Source organism: Neophocaena asiaeorientalis, unplaced genomic scaffold, assembly GCF_003031525.2.
Source record: "Neophocaena asiaeorientalis asiaeorientalis breed wild unplaced genomic scaffold, Neophocaena_asiaeorientalis_V1.1 scaffold397, whole genome shotgun sequence".
NCBI lineage: Eukaryota > Metazoa > Chordata > Mammalia > Artiodactyla > Phocoenidae > Neophocaena > Neophocaena asiaeorientalis.
The window spans coordinates 1,329,102-1,343,158 of NW_020173231.1; the positions used below are offsets into that span (position 1 = coordinate 1,329,102).

The 14,057-nt window shown below is 36.6% G+C and overlaps 1 protein-coding gene across 4 annotated transcripts in view; it reads right to left on the reverse strand.

Annotated features, from left to right (window-relative positions):
• Window positions 1–288: 288 nt before the first annotated feature.
• The window catches only part of PPARGC1A (PPARG coactivator 1 alpha), a 97,518-nt gene continuing 83,749 nt past the window's right edge, over window positions 289–14,057 (reverse strand). For 3 of the 4 annotated variants that reach the window (XM_024745552.1, XM_024745553.1, XM_024745551.1), the window contains exons 11-13: window positions 10,963–11,084; window positions 10,479–10,630; window positions 289–4,186 (exon numbers count right to left, since the gene is read on the reverse strand). In XM_024745552.1, the coding sequence (XP_024601320.1) occupies window positions 4,083–4,186; window positions 10,479–10,630; window positions 10,963–11,084 (378 nt within the window). In that variant the 3' untranslated portion in view covers window positions 289–4,082. Of the gene's footprint in view, window positions 4,187–5,455; window positions 5,543–10,478; window positions 10,631–10,962; window positions 11,085–14,057 lie in introns of all 4 variants that reach the window. The other variant, XR_003003355.1, reaches the window with a different exon arrangement.

Genomic DNA, 14,057 nt, shown 5'->3' on the forward strand with positions numbered 1-14,057 from the left:
ATTCACACTTTCCAGGGTTAAGTACCAAAACAGAGCTAATCCGTTTGATAAAGTCCCACATCACTTCTCATTATAGAAATCACCACTTCTGCCTTTGCCATTTGAAAGGAGACAAGGTAAAATACAGAAGGTGCATGTTACCTTAGAGCTGAAATCCATCCATGAATATGGAAAAGCAGGGGGAGGGGGGAGATCCAGAGAGGAAACAGAATAACGATAAGCGAGTAATGTGTACTGATCTGAGGAATATGCCAGGAGTTTGGTTATGATAAATAAGAAAAGCAGAAGTAGATTTGAAACATTCGTTTCCCTTTATTAGCTCAGTGAGGCTGATGTGTACTGCACATTTAAAAAAAAAAATCACAGGAATTTTCATACAATGAATAAAACCACAACAATACATGTAGAGTTGGCAGGTGGGAAAAAAAAAAAAAAGCCCGACAAGGGCTCAACTAATCGCTCACTTTCCCTCTTCAGCATAGTTCAACCAACAGTATTACACTTTCACCTACAAATCTTATAGTAGCTCCATCAAATCAGCAGTTCATATTATTGAAAATGTCTGTCACATAGGTACAAATTTAGAATCATCACATTATATTACATGGCTATTCTAGGTCATCTATAGATCAGGTCTTAGACTACAGTGATTGAAGTTCTCGTTACAGCCATCAAAAAAGGACACATAATCATTACCTACTGTAAGTTCACATCTAAAGGCATGAAAAGGTTTCCTTTTTTTCAACTGACCCAACCATCATACCCCAATAGTGCAAAGTTCCCTCTCTGCTGCTTTGAATGTTGACAGCCCAACCGTTGCTCTCAGAGTCGTTTAGCAAAAATTGATTTTGTTGCACTGGAAGAATTATTCTGCTACATCTCTTGAAAAACAAAAAACAACCCACATTTCTAAAGCACCAGTTCAGTTACCAAAATTGTAGATGTGGTACTTACCACAGCATGAAGGCAATGGCCCGGGGTCATCTAAAAATCCTACAGATCTATGCTGAAATTTGCCTCCAGTGATGATGGGGTGCATGTGTTCATTTGAAATATTCTCTCCAAAAAAAATTTTTTAAATAAAAATAAAAGGAACACAGTTTACATTTTGATGGGCTACCCACAGTGTCTGCATAAGATACAAAAGCTCTATTTGGATGGTCTAGTGAGTCTCTCTTTGCACTAATTTTAGATGCAATTTGAAGTCCATGGAAGAAAACTATCTTCATGGTAACAATATTTGTCAGGCCAGAAGGGGGGATAAATGAATCCTCAACATGAAATCTGTAGTGTTGTCTTTTCATAAGTAAGAAAAGAAACCAAGATTTTTACTCATGTCAACAATCCAGGGCAAAAAGGAGAATGTATTGAAAATCGGATCACAAAAAATTTAAAGGCAAAATAGAGAAAGCATCTGGTCCTTGAACACATAATATGGTTTACTAAATATTGATTTCTTAAAAATAATTTATTGCTCTTAATAGTCTTTTTTTATTCTTATTCTACAACAGAAGATACTCAAAATTCAGAAAGAAAGACTGTAAACTTTAGTTTGGCGTCCACACAGAGTTAAAATACCTGCATTTAACCTACGGAACAACAAGAATTAGGCGGATTAAAGATGTGTTACGGTCGTAACGCAGGACCTGTGAACAAGTTCTTTTATTTCATAGTATTTTTATTGCTTTCTATCTACTTAGAAATAAGAAGCCAAAAACTCAAGCAAGCATCCGACAGGACAGACAGTGGATTCACTCAGAACACAATATGCTGGTGATAAATGAATGCAGCTTTCAAAATTAGCTGCATTGGCCTGGGGGTGAAATCCATTTTATAAGATCGTGTTGGGCGAGAGAAAGGAAAAGAACGATTACGTAGTAGGTATATCATGTCTTCCAGAAAAGTCATGTCAGCCAAACTGTAATCGAATCTCAATTTAAAAACTTGAATATACACGCCAAACTTTACTGACTTCCATTCCAGGGCTCCACACTCAGAGGAAATCCTGATGCTCAAAAATGGAGGTTTTTCTGAAGTTTTTATTGAATTTAGCAGAAGCAATGTCATCAAGAACAACTTCATGGTCACGTCAGAGGCCATGCTAGTGCAAGTAGAAACACTGCTTCTGCAAAAGCGGAATTTCCCAAATGAAACACTTAAACTCCAACCTGACAACTGCCATGCATCCTAGGTAGAAAATTTCCACTGGCTTTATTATTTTCATCATCTCATAATTTATAATAAATAGGCTATCTGCAACTGATAAATATGTCTCTTTAGTAAACAAAGGAATGAAATATCAGTATTTATACAGGATGTATAACTGTAAAAAATACAGATAAATACCATCATCATACTCTGCCAAGGGAGAGAGATACTGGCTTCAAAGATAGTCTTCAGACACACATTAATTATTGTAAAAATCATACTGTAATTATTACCTCAGCATTTTGTATCAAATTAAAATCACAAAAATTAAAACAAAACAGCATTTTAAAAAGATTTTTGACCTCTAGTTTCAAAACTACTGTTGATAGAGAAAATAAAAACATTTCTTAATGGTTACCCATTGAGAGACTTTACATAAAATCATGATATCTTCTAGAAAAATTTTAGATGAGAAAATTTCATTCCCCTAACAAATCCAGTGTATAAAACTTCAAAGAAAAACAAGCAACAAGAAAATGTGGAAAAATATCGCAGAAGTGGTTAATACCTTTAGGGGGCTAGGAGATTTCTTGACAAGATGCTTGGATCGAAGCTCACCTAAGAAGGGATGGCTGTGCGTAAAGCATCGATTTGTTGTGCTGCACTCAACGGACACACACACTGTCCTTTTTTGTTTGTTTTGTTTTACAATCAAATATATATAAGCGGTAAGTTCAGCTTCTAAATATGTTAGTGTACAATAATTGTTTCACCTCATAATTACATTTGAATATTCTCGATTAAGAAAAATTTAGCAGTTTTGAAAAGAAGGCTGCATTTACAGTGCATAGCTGTAACAAAAAAAGAACATCATTGTATCATATGTACACAAAATAAAAATACTCCATTTAACATCTGTAAATACTTAACTACATCAGAGAATGTAGCAATTATACTATCTGAACACATCCCAGAGAGTTCTACCCAACTCCCATTAGTAATGTAACACCGTGCTCGCTCCTCAGAAAGAACCACTGAACAAGCTGCAAGCTTGACCATTGACAAGGCTTTTGAAATTCGCTGTGGAAGATCAACATTTTGGACATTTACATGGGTGTCATGAGAAAGGACGAACTACAGAAACTTCAAAATGTTAGGAAAGTTGAGCTCAGTGCCCGAAGTATCCTCTCCCACCCAGATTCCATGGCAAAAGGAAAAAGGAAAAAAAGAAAGAAAGAAAAGGGAGAGAGAGAGAAAGGATATGAGTTCTACGGAACCTGCAGTTTCTTCGGGATTGTCATATAATCATTACGTTATGAGAGAAAGCTTGCTTCATGTTGATTTTGCACTTTCTTAAAAAAAACAGAGTACGGAGGCTGATGCCCAGACATCAGTGGCTGTCATTTTAGGGTGGCTTGTGGTTGGTTGGTTTTCTTTCCTTTTGGATGTACATATTTTTTTTTTTCCTTTTGAATAGAATATGAACATTTTGAAGTTCTAGGTTTTAAGTGTGTCTTCATGGAACTGCTGCCATTTGAAGTGGTTTGCCCTTGCACGCTCTGGTCAGGTGCCCCCAGTCCCCACCTATACATACACACTTCCCCCAAACCAGGCAAACACACGCGCGCGCGCACACACACACACACACACACACACACTCCATCACTGAGAGACTCAGGGAAAGCAAAGCTGACACCCATAAATAAACATGTGCTTACTGGGTTTCCATTCTGTCTCTTGCCTCTTCAGCAGCTGTGTTCATGTAAACCATTGTTGTTGTTCTTGTTGTATTGTTGTTGTTTTGTTTTGTTTTTGTATAGAGAGTGTAAAGTAGGAGAAATTCCTAAGTATGACTTGCAACAGTCTGTTAGGGAAGGACGCGCTGTCCCGTGAGGTATTCACCGTCCCTCTGTCATCCTCAGCCAGGGAACATGTTACCTGCGCAAGCTTCTCTGGGCTTCTTTCAGTAAACTATCGAAATCCAGAGAGTCATACTTGCTCTTGGTGGAAGCAGGGTCAAAGTCATCTGAGTTTGAATCTGAAAGAAACCCAAGCCAGATTTAGATGTACCCTCTGTTGATGGTCATTAACTCAATCATCTAATCTAAGATTACCTGATTCAAGAGCAACTTAACCAATCGATATACTTTAAAAAATACGCCCAGCTTTTATTAGTATATGATATTGATGTTGGTGTACACATATATATATGCATATATTTACATATATATTTTTTCAGAAGGTATTTATATGTATGAATATTAATGTGTGTATATATATTTGCAGAAGGTATTTTTACAGTATATGGTACTGGTATATATACACACCAATATTTTAGTTAATTAATTGTATATTTATATATTTATTTATTTACAGCACATGTATATATTTGCAGAGGGTAAGGAGTGATGAGCATTCAAAACAGTCATCTATTGACTCATTTTAGATTTAAACACTCCTGGAGGTAATCAGAACAGACTTTAATATTTCTTTTCAATAGTAACTTAGTCAATCAATATGCTTTAAAAATAAGCCCCCTCTCCCTTCCTGGCATGTTAAATGACTTACCCAAGGTTCCTCAACCACTTAGTTGGAGAGGTAAAAGTAGAAGCTGGAACTAACTTTCCTATTCGGTGGGATTGATTTCATTGAGCATGAAAGCCACTTGAGTGGGAGAGAGATAATTGTCAGAACTTCACCCACTCATCACCCTGCTGCTCCCCTTTCAGGAGGGAGGGGCATACGATCTCCAGTACCTTGAGGGACCCCAGCAACAGTGGCACAAACTCTCCCCAAATTAGAAGGTTTAGGAAAATGCTTCATGTCCAGAGAGGGCAAATGCAGCCTCTTTACTCACTAATAGGAGAGGAAAAATACACCCGTATAAATAAAGCCATGGTCTTTCTTAGATCCTTAAACTAGTCCAAGTAAGCTTTTGTGCAAAGCTCCACATGCCACTTTAAGTAGCCCTGAACGAAATGGATGTATGTCAGCCACGTTGGACGTAAGGTAAAATTCTGTCAAATATTTCTGATTTTTCTCCTTTGACATCTATGGAAAAGTCAACTATTTCTGCTGGTCTCTCAGATTGAGAAAAGGTGTCTTGGAAATACAATAGAAAGCCTCTGGCAAACACATTCATTCTTTGGAAAGCACTTACTAGAAGAGAAGACTAAACCTTTCTGGGAAACGTTAACAATCTTACTAAAATATAAATATTTGTGTTTTACCCAGATTAAATTACAAAATAGAAATGCTCGGTGACAGAAAAAGGTAATATTAGATAATATGGGGGCTAATCACTGACCTCACAAGGTGTTCTTCTGAAAAGGTTGCAAATCCCTCAAGCTCTCCAGAACCAGGCTGATTCCCCTTCCCCACCAGCTTCAATCTACTTTAAAGACAAGGAAATTCCTTCACTTTTTTTTTTTTTTTTTCTCATTCTCACCATCCCTTGTCTTTACTGCATTTCTTTTTCCAGGTAAGATGAACAATTATAGTCAGCCTCAGATATAAAAACAAGACAAAAATGGCCCATCTTTCCTCACTAAAATTTTATATGGTCAATCTTAAATTACACTGGCTTACACTCTTCTCTTCATAGCCTAATGAATAATTTGCTTGTATAACCAAAGCCTCATGAGCAGCTGTTGTTCAAATCAAAATCTTTTCTGTAGACACACAAAAAAGTTCTGCTCATTGTCAGAGATTAGCCTGAAATCAGAATTCCACTTGCACTGTAGATGAAGACGGAAGAGCTGTCCAGTGATGGCAGTCTGTGTGACATAAAGTCAGCACAGAACCGTCGAGAATATATACGTGTATCTTTCCTTGGAGGAGATTTTGAGAATATTTAAAATGTCTTAATTTGGGATTATTCTACATGAAACCCAGAATTTTCTGGGTTTTCATCAGTAAATACTAAAAGCACTTTGATACAGTGGATTTCAAGAGTTTCTACACTGTGAAATACAGTGGCTGGTGCTTACGTATATACCAACTTTCATAGGCATACTATGTCAGTCGGCACCCACAAAATCTTTCTCACTTCTTGAAGAGACAATGTGTTTATATGCAACTCCTGTGGCAATAACATCCACTCCACCCCTTTCCCTCCACTAAAGGAAGGATACTGCAACACAAGTAAGAGATAATGAAATTTTTATAGGAATAACCTGAAAGCCACGCTAACAAATTAAAAAAATAAATTTTTATAATTAATAATACTGTATCAATAGAAACAAATCACATCAAAACTGTATTCCGAGCACCTAGAAAACTGTTGGCACAAAGTAGGCACTCAGTATTTGTCTAATGAATGTATTAGTCTTGAACACCCACATATTATTAAAAATGTGATTGAAAATATTTGTGTTTAGATCTGGGATTGATTTACCAATGAACGGCAAGGGTATATGTAAAGTTACATATGTATTCAAGATGTTGATAATATACTACATTTCTTTGAGTTAATAAAGAGTTTGTGACCAATGTTATTTGTTTACTTTTTATTATTTACAAATTCTAAGCCATAACTAATTCCTGATCAAAATGATCACATTCTTAATCATGATCCATCCTTCTGTTTTGACCCTATAGTCCTAATTTAATTTCTGTCTTTCCTCTTTGAGATTTTTCATCAAGCTCTTTCAAATGGAAAGATCTATTTGTTTATAGAACAGTAAACAGAAAGACACACAGATTACAGATTCATAGAAACCAGACTTAAATATTGGCTTCATCATGATAAGCTGATCATCCCTTGAAATTCTGAGTCTCATTTATAAATCTGGCTCATAAGCAGTAACTAGAATCATTGTGTTTTGCACTAATAGTATTGTAAGTAACCATTAAGTGGCCTCAACAGCAGAGAAATGGAGGCCTAAATAGACATTTCTCCAAAGAAGACATACAGATGGCCAACAGGGACCTGAAAAGTGGCTCAATATCGCTAATTATTGGGGAAATGCAAATCAAAACTATGATGAGGTGTCACTTCACACCAGTCAGAATGGCCATCATTTAAAAGTCTACAAATCATAGATGCTGAAGAGGGTGTGGAGGAAAAAGGAACCCCCCTACACTGTTGGTGGGAATGTAAATTGGGACAACCACTATGGAGAACAGTATGGAGGTTCCTTAAAAAACTAAAAATAGAATTACCCTATGATCCATCAATCCCACTCCTGGGCATATATCTGGAGAAAACCATAATCTGAAAGGATACATGTACCCCAGTGTTACAATAACCAAGACATGGAAGCAACCTAAATGTCCACTGACAGAGGAATGGATAAAGAAGATGTGGTACATATATACAATGGAATATTACTCAGCCCTAAAAAAGAATGAAATAATGCTATTTGCAGCAACATGGGTGGACCTAGAATTTATCATACCAAGTGAAGAAGTCAGACAGAGAAAGACAAACATCATATATCACTTAAATGTTGAATCTAAAAAAAATTATACAAATGAACTTACTTACAAAACAGAAATAGACTCACAGACATAGAAAACAAACTTATGGTTACCAAAGGGGACGGGGGGTGAGGGGGATGGGGGGAGATAAATTAGGTGACTGGGATGAACAGGCACACACGACTATATATAAAATAGATAAACAACAAGGACCTAATGGATAGCACAGGGAACTCTACTCAATATCTTATAATAATCTATAGTGGAAAAGAATCTGAAAAAGAATATATATATACATGTATAACTGAATCACTTTGCTGTACGCTTGAAACTAACACAACATTGTAAATTAACTATACTTTAATTTAAAAATAGCAGAGAAATGGGATATATGAGCTAACTTAATTTAGGAGAGCAAATAAAAATTTTAAAAATTGGTAATCTATCTAAAATGATAGGTTGCTTTACTTTTGGTAAAATTAATCAGTATCACATCATTTTCACTTTACTCTTGACACACACGTAAGCTCCCAACCCCTCTAAGAGTCCAGGATATGCTTATATGCACCTTATTCAGCATTCATGGCCCGAGGCACTTAACTTCAACTATTCAGGGAATAAAGACAAGACATACATGATGTTGTTTGGTTCCAAAGCTGGCCCCTGGTTGATTCTTTCATTTTAAAATAACTTCAAATTTATAACTTCTCATAACAATCATTTTTATTATAATTATAGCTACTATGCATTGAGAATCTATTTTGTGCCAGACACTGACACTATGCTAAGGGCTTCACAGACACATATTTAATCTTCACAACAACATTATAATGTATTTTACAAATGAAGAACCAGAAGCAGAGGGAGTTTAATTGCTCAAGGTCAAAAAGCTAACTCAGGTTTCAAAACCAGGCCTGCGAAATTCCAAAGCCAAGGCGCTTTCAACTACACCAGGCCTACACTCAGATCGACTCCACTTCCTGCATTTGTAAGGCTGGAGGGAAACGGAAAAATCCATGCTATTACAATACACATCAAACACACCTTTCAGGAAATCAGAGTTAGCTTAGCAATGGCAAAGTTTCTATTGCTGCTGGCAAGGCAGAGAGATAACTAGAGGAGAAGCATTCTTCTTAGAAATATTTCAGGGAGGCTCCAGAGCAATTTGGAAATACTATCCCATGCTCCCTTTACCAGTGATGAATCATGATCTAAAGGCCCCTCCAGGTAGCTTATTCTAAACTCTAGATGTTTTGAGAGACTAGAAAACACCCTGGCCTTCATCACTGAAGAAAATAAGTCAAATCAACTCAAGACTTCCATCTGTCTGGACTGTTTTTATCAGCCAACATTTGAACAAATGACTTGCCACCTTTTATATTTTCATCCCTAGGCGCCTATCTCTCTAACAGTCAACTGTCTCTCCCCTGCTTCATACTATCTATTTAGCTTGTGAAGTGAATTATAGCATATTCCTCCTGAACAATGCACCCCACCTGTATCAATTACTCTAGGAAGACATCAGTTCAGCTGAAGGAAGAAAAAAGCCCTGTATTTGGTATTCATTTTTTTCTTTATACCAAGCCAAAGCAAGTGCAGATAGACATATAATAATGCTTAGGAGCAGATTTATATGTTAATTTCATGATGATGATTATAAATTGATTTAAATAATTATGTCATATGCACAAGACATTTGCCATTTTCCTTCCTTCATTATTTCATGAAGGAATTTAAAGGCTTACAACACACACATTAGTTAGGGAATAACATGGAAAGGAACAAAATTAAAATTGGAAAGGAAATCAAGATGTCCATCGTGGCATTATTTATAATATCAAAAACTGAAAATGTGTTTAGCTATAGTGGAACGATTAAGTATAATGGCACTATTTGCCAGACAGAATACTATACAACCATTAAAGTTTACTGGTAAATTATTTTTCATCCTTTGAATCACAGTGGAAAATGAACATATAATATTAATCGAGAAACGTAGAACTTAAAAGTGTATATATACGTATAATATGACCTCAACTACAAGAAATTTGACGTTCTGACACAAAATACTGAACAGCAAATCCCATACTAGGTAACAGTGGTTATCTCTAGGTGATTTTACTATTTCTCTTAATACCTTTTTATATTTTCCAAATGTCACCCCTTGAGTCTGTACAACTTTTATAACAGGCAAAAAGGAATACTTATCTATTTTTCAGCTTCCTTACCTGTAAAATGGGGATGATAATATCCACTTCCTAGGATTGTTCTGGTAATTAAATGAGAAAATGCTTACAAAGCCTTGGCACAGTGCCTAGCATATGGAAGCACTAAAAAAAAACAGGTTTTTTTTTTCTTCTTTTGTTTTAAAGAAAGTACAGTGTGATTTAGCACATGAAATTTTACTTTCTCCTCTCTCTGGGTGTAATTTGTAGAAAATGTTGACATTTCTAAGAGTTTGTGAGATAATAAGGAAAAAAGAATAAGACTTTTGCATATTCTGTTCTGCAAAGCAATGATGCCAATGCTATAGCTTGTACAAAAGGATTCAGGGTAGGCGCGGAAAGCAGTAACAGATTACAAACGAATACAACACTTGCACACTCAAAACATACCACACACACACACACACACACACACACACACACATACAAATAGTGCAGAATTTCAGCATATGGGCAGACAGTAGAAACAATTTGCTTCTTCTGTTTGTTGCCAAAACTTAAGCCCCTTGCTTCTGAAACTGTCTCGTGTGTTAAAAAATAAAAAATAAGATAAAATCTGTATTCAAATATTCCCTCTAGTAAAATAAAGCGATGGTCCAACCCAACGTGCCTACAGTTTACATATGCTTCCATTTTGAGCTCTACATTATGGATTCCTCATTCTATGTACAGTAAAATCCATACCTAGGTCTGCATAGTTAGACTTGAAAAACTGCTTGCGTCCACAAAAGTACAGCTCGAAGTCAGTTTCATTTGACCTGCGCAAAGTATATCCATTTTCAAGAGCAGCAAAAGCATCACAGGTATAACGGTAGGTAATGAAACCATAGCTGTCTCTGCAATGGACAAAGAAGAGAAGTTCAAAGCTAGTGAGGAAGGATTAGCATTATATGACTGTAACCCTTTCTACTTTGGAGACATCGCTGGTGCCAACGTCTGAACCACTGCATCCATTTATCAGTGTGATTGTCCTGTCAAACAGCTAAATACTTATTTCTGGGACAGGAAATCTCAACTAGAAAGATTAATAAATAGGGATGAAAGAAAATAAATAAGATTCTGAACTCAACATGTCATCTGTCAAAGCATTCCCATTCTAGTAATCTTATGGCCATAATTTTTTACATATGTCAGCTTCTGAACAAGAAATAATCTTGAAGATTCTCACCCATCATCCCGCAGATTTACTGTGCACTCCTCAATTTCACCAAAAACTTCAAAACGGTCCCTCAGTTCTGTCCGTGTTGTGTCAGGTCTGATTTTACCAACATAAATCACACGGCGCTCTTCCTAGGGGGAAAAGTGAGAAGACACTTGCTAGATCTGAAGATAGGAAAGGAGTTGAATGCTAGAAACATTTATAAATGTACAATCATGCATAATAAGAACCCCCCCCAGAGCATGCCAATTAAAGCAAAACACACACTAAACCTGAACAAAAGACTACACTTGAACCAAGTTTTACTTTCCATTTCTTCAGTATCACTCTCTTCCACCTCTCACTCTCTTCTACTTCTTCTATCCATCTCTGTTCCTTTGTCACATGAAATTTAATGTATTACAGAAGAAATGTGTGTAATGCAATCTTTTTTATCACTGAATCGCTGAATAGTATCTATTAAATATTTTAACACTTGTGACTCGATTATTAATCTTCAAAATTGGTAGGAAACTGACCTGGCTTGCAAAACTCTTTAATTTCTCCTTAACTAACTCAGAATTATAATAATAAAATATACACATTTTTTAGTTCTATTGACAAATCATTGACATCCATTACTATATAATTTTAAGATGTACAGCCTGATAGTTTGACATACAAATTTTGACACCCCTCAAAATATTGATTCTTAAACTCTAGTATAAATACAAATTACCTGGGGTGCTTATTAAAAATGCAAATTATTGGATTTATTCCAGCCATATTAAAAAAAATTTGGAAAGTAAGCTTCAATGATCTTTATTTTTAACAAGCACACCCCAATGATTCTGATACAGGTGGTCCAAAGACAATAATTTTAAAAATACAGTCTTAAAATACTGGCCATTTTAAGCCATGGGTCTCCAAAGAATAAGAGCTATAAAAGAGGCTATAAATTTCACTTTGCCAATGAATCTTATTTTAGGAACAGACAAGAAGGGTGTGGCCTAATTTTCACAAGTGGAGTCAATATCATCATAATCTGAAAGTCAACAGCAATTTATAACCTACAAAATATGGGAAGAATATTTTATAGCCTGAAGATGGATCACTTTTTACAGAACAAGAATGCATTCTTAGTGTAAGAAGTAATCGTATATCTCTTATTCCAAGAAGACAAGGCCAAAGATGATGATGTTTCTCAAGCTGAGAAAAGGTGTAAGAAGTTAGTATAACGAAGTGCTTACCAGTTAGCTTGTATGTCTATCAATGGCAAACAAGAATGAAATGAATTTAAGGTTGGAGAGATTTAACTTAGACGGAGGCAGAGACTAGGAAACACAGGGCAAAGGTACAGATTTAGCCTGCCTAAGAGTTTTCTCTGGATGTGCTGAGAATATCTTTTTACATCTTGGATGATGTAAGAAGTCATTTAGGCTTAAAGCAAAGAGATGTCCTATGTTATTTACTGAACATATGTCCATTTCATGTGCCCAGCATTTAGCAAAGAACTTGGTAAAGAGTGGACTCTCAATAAATGTTTGAGAAACATAACTGAACAATTCACAGACCCTACAATACATATCCTCCTAGGTGATTTGATCATCCATGTTTCTTCTTTTACCATATGCGACACTCATATTTCCGTTTTCATCAGGAAAGTTCCTCTGAGCTTCAGGTTCAAATAAACAACTATCTATTTGACACCTCAGATTGGATGTCCCATAGGCGCCTCAAACTAGACCAACATTACCCAAACCAAACTCTGTAGTTCAGTCTCTTCCCAGTGGGTCTTTCTTGTATCAGTGAAGTTAACACCATCTAGCCAGTTATTCAGGACAAAAACCCAAGTGCCTTCCTTGATTCTTCCCGCTTAGTCCCCTCCACATTTCCAAACACTCCTTAAGTCCTGTTGATTTTTACTTCCTAAATCTGCCTCTTTTATTGCATGTCCCCTAAATCAAGCTGCCAGCATCTCTTTCTGGACCAGTAAAACAGCCTCTTTACTTGGATCCTGTGTCTGTGTTTACCCTCCTCCAAACTATTCTTTCACTTCGGTCAGAATAGTCTTTACGAAGAGTACAGGAATCCAATCGTGCCAATTAAGACCTAAAACATTTCAATAGTTTCTCATAACATTTAGGGAAAGACCTAAATCATTAACAGAACCTACCGGGCCCTTCAGGGTCTGGATCTATCTTCATCTTGGGCTTCAGCTCCCACATCCCATTCTTTCCTTTCCTCTATTTCCAGCCATATTGACCTTCTCTCAGTCCCTAGTATGTACTGTTCTCCTTCCTTTTCTAAGGGCTTTGCACAAGCTGCGTCTCTGCTACTTGGAATACCCTTTCCACACTGCCTCTCCCTCCCCTCCACCAACATACACATACTGTCTAGAATTACAGTGAACTCAACAATCATTTTCCTTTCTGAGACTTGAGGTGAGGTTCGGCTTTCTATTACAAGTTGCTCAGAAAGAACACTCTACTTCTCCTTTGTAGTTCTGTGCCCAATTGTAATTAAATAATTAATAGTTTATTCGGTGTTTAATGTCTATCTCCCCCAACAATGAAAGCTTCATGAAAGCACAGACCATACCAGTCCTATCGACTACTATATTTTAAGGGGAGCCAAACATAAGAGTCTTCTTAATGAATATTTGTTGAAAAATCAATCAATTAATCACTTTTAACACCTAGTTCCATACCCTTCATTACATCAAAGGTGACTAAGTGTGGTCCTTACTCTGAGACTCTCTAAGACAGTGGAGAATGAAAACCAGGTTTGGTGCTTTATCATAGGAAAAACCTTACCCAGGTAGCTCAGCTGAGTGTACTAACAAAGGTTTCCATGATTTGCTTTTATGGTTTAAGTGTAAGTGCTCTCACTTGTCTCACTCCACTGAAACAGCTGGTAAAACACAATTCTCTGACAGCAACCATTGAGCCTACATAACTGACCAGACGAAGTACAGCAAGCAGAGCGGGCTGCCTGATTCGCTTCCATGTAGATTGTATGTCTCAACTGAAGGCTGTAATTGTGTTGTTCCAGAGCACCCAGCACATCCTGGAGGTCAATAAATATAAATGGAGAGTGAGGCTCATCCCGGGGCAGTGCTGTAC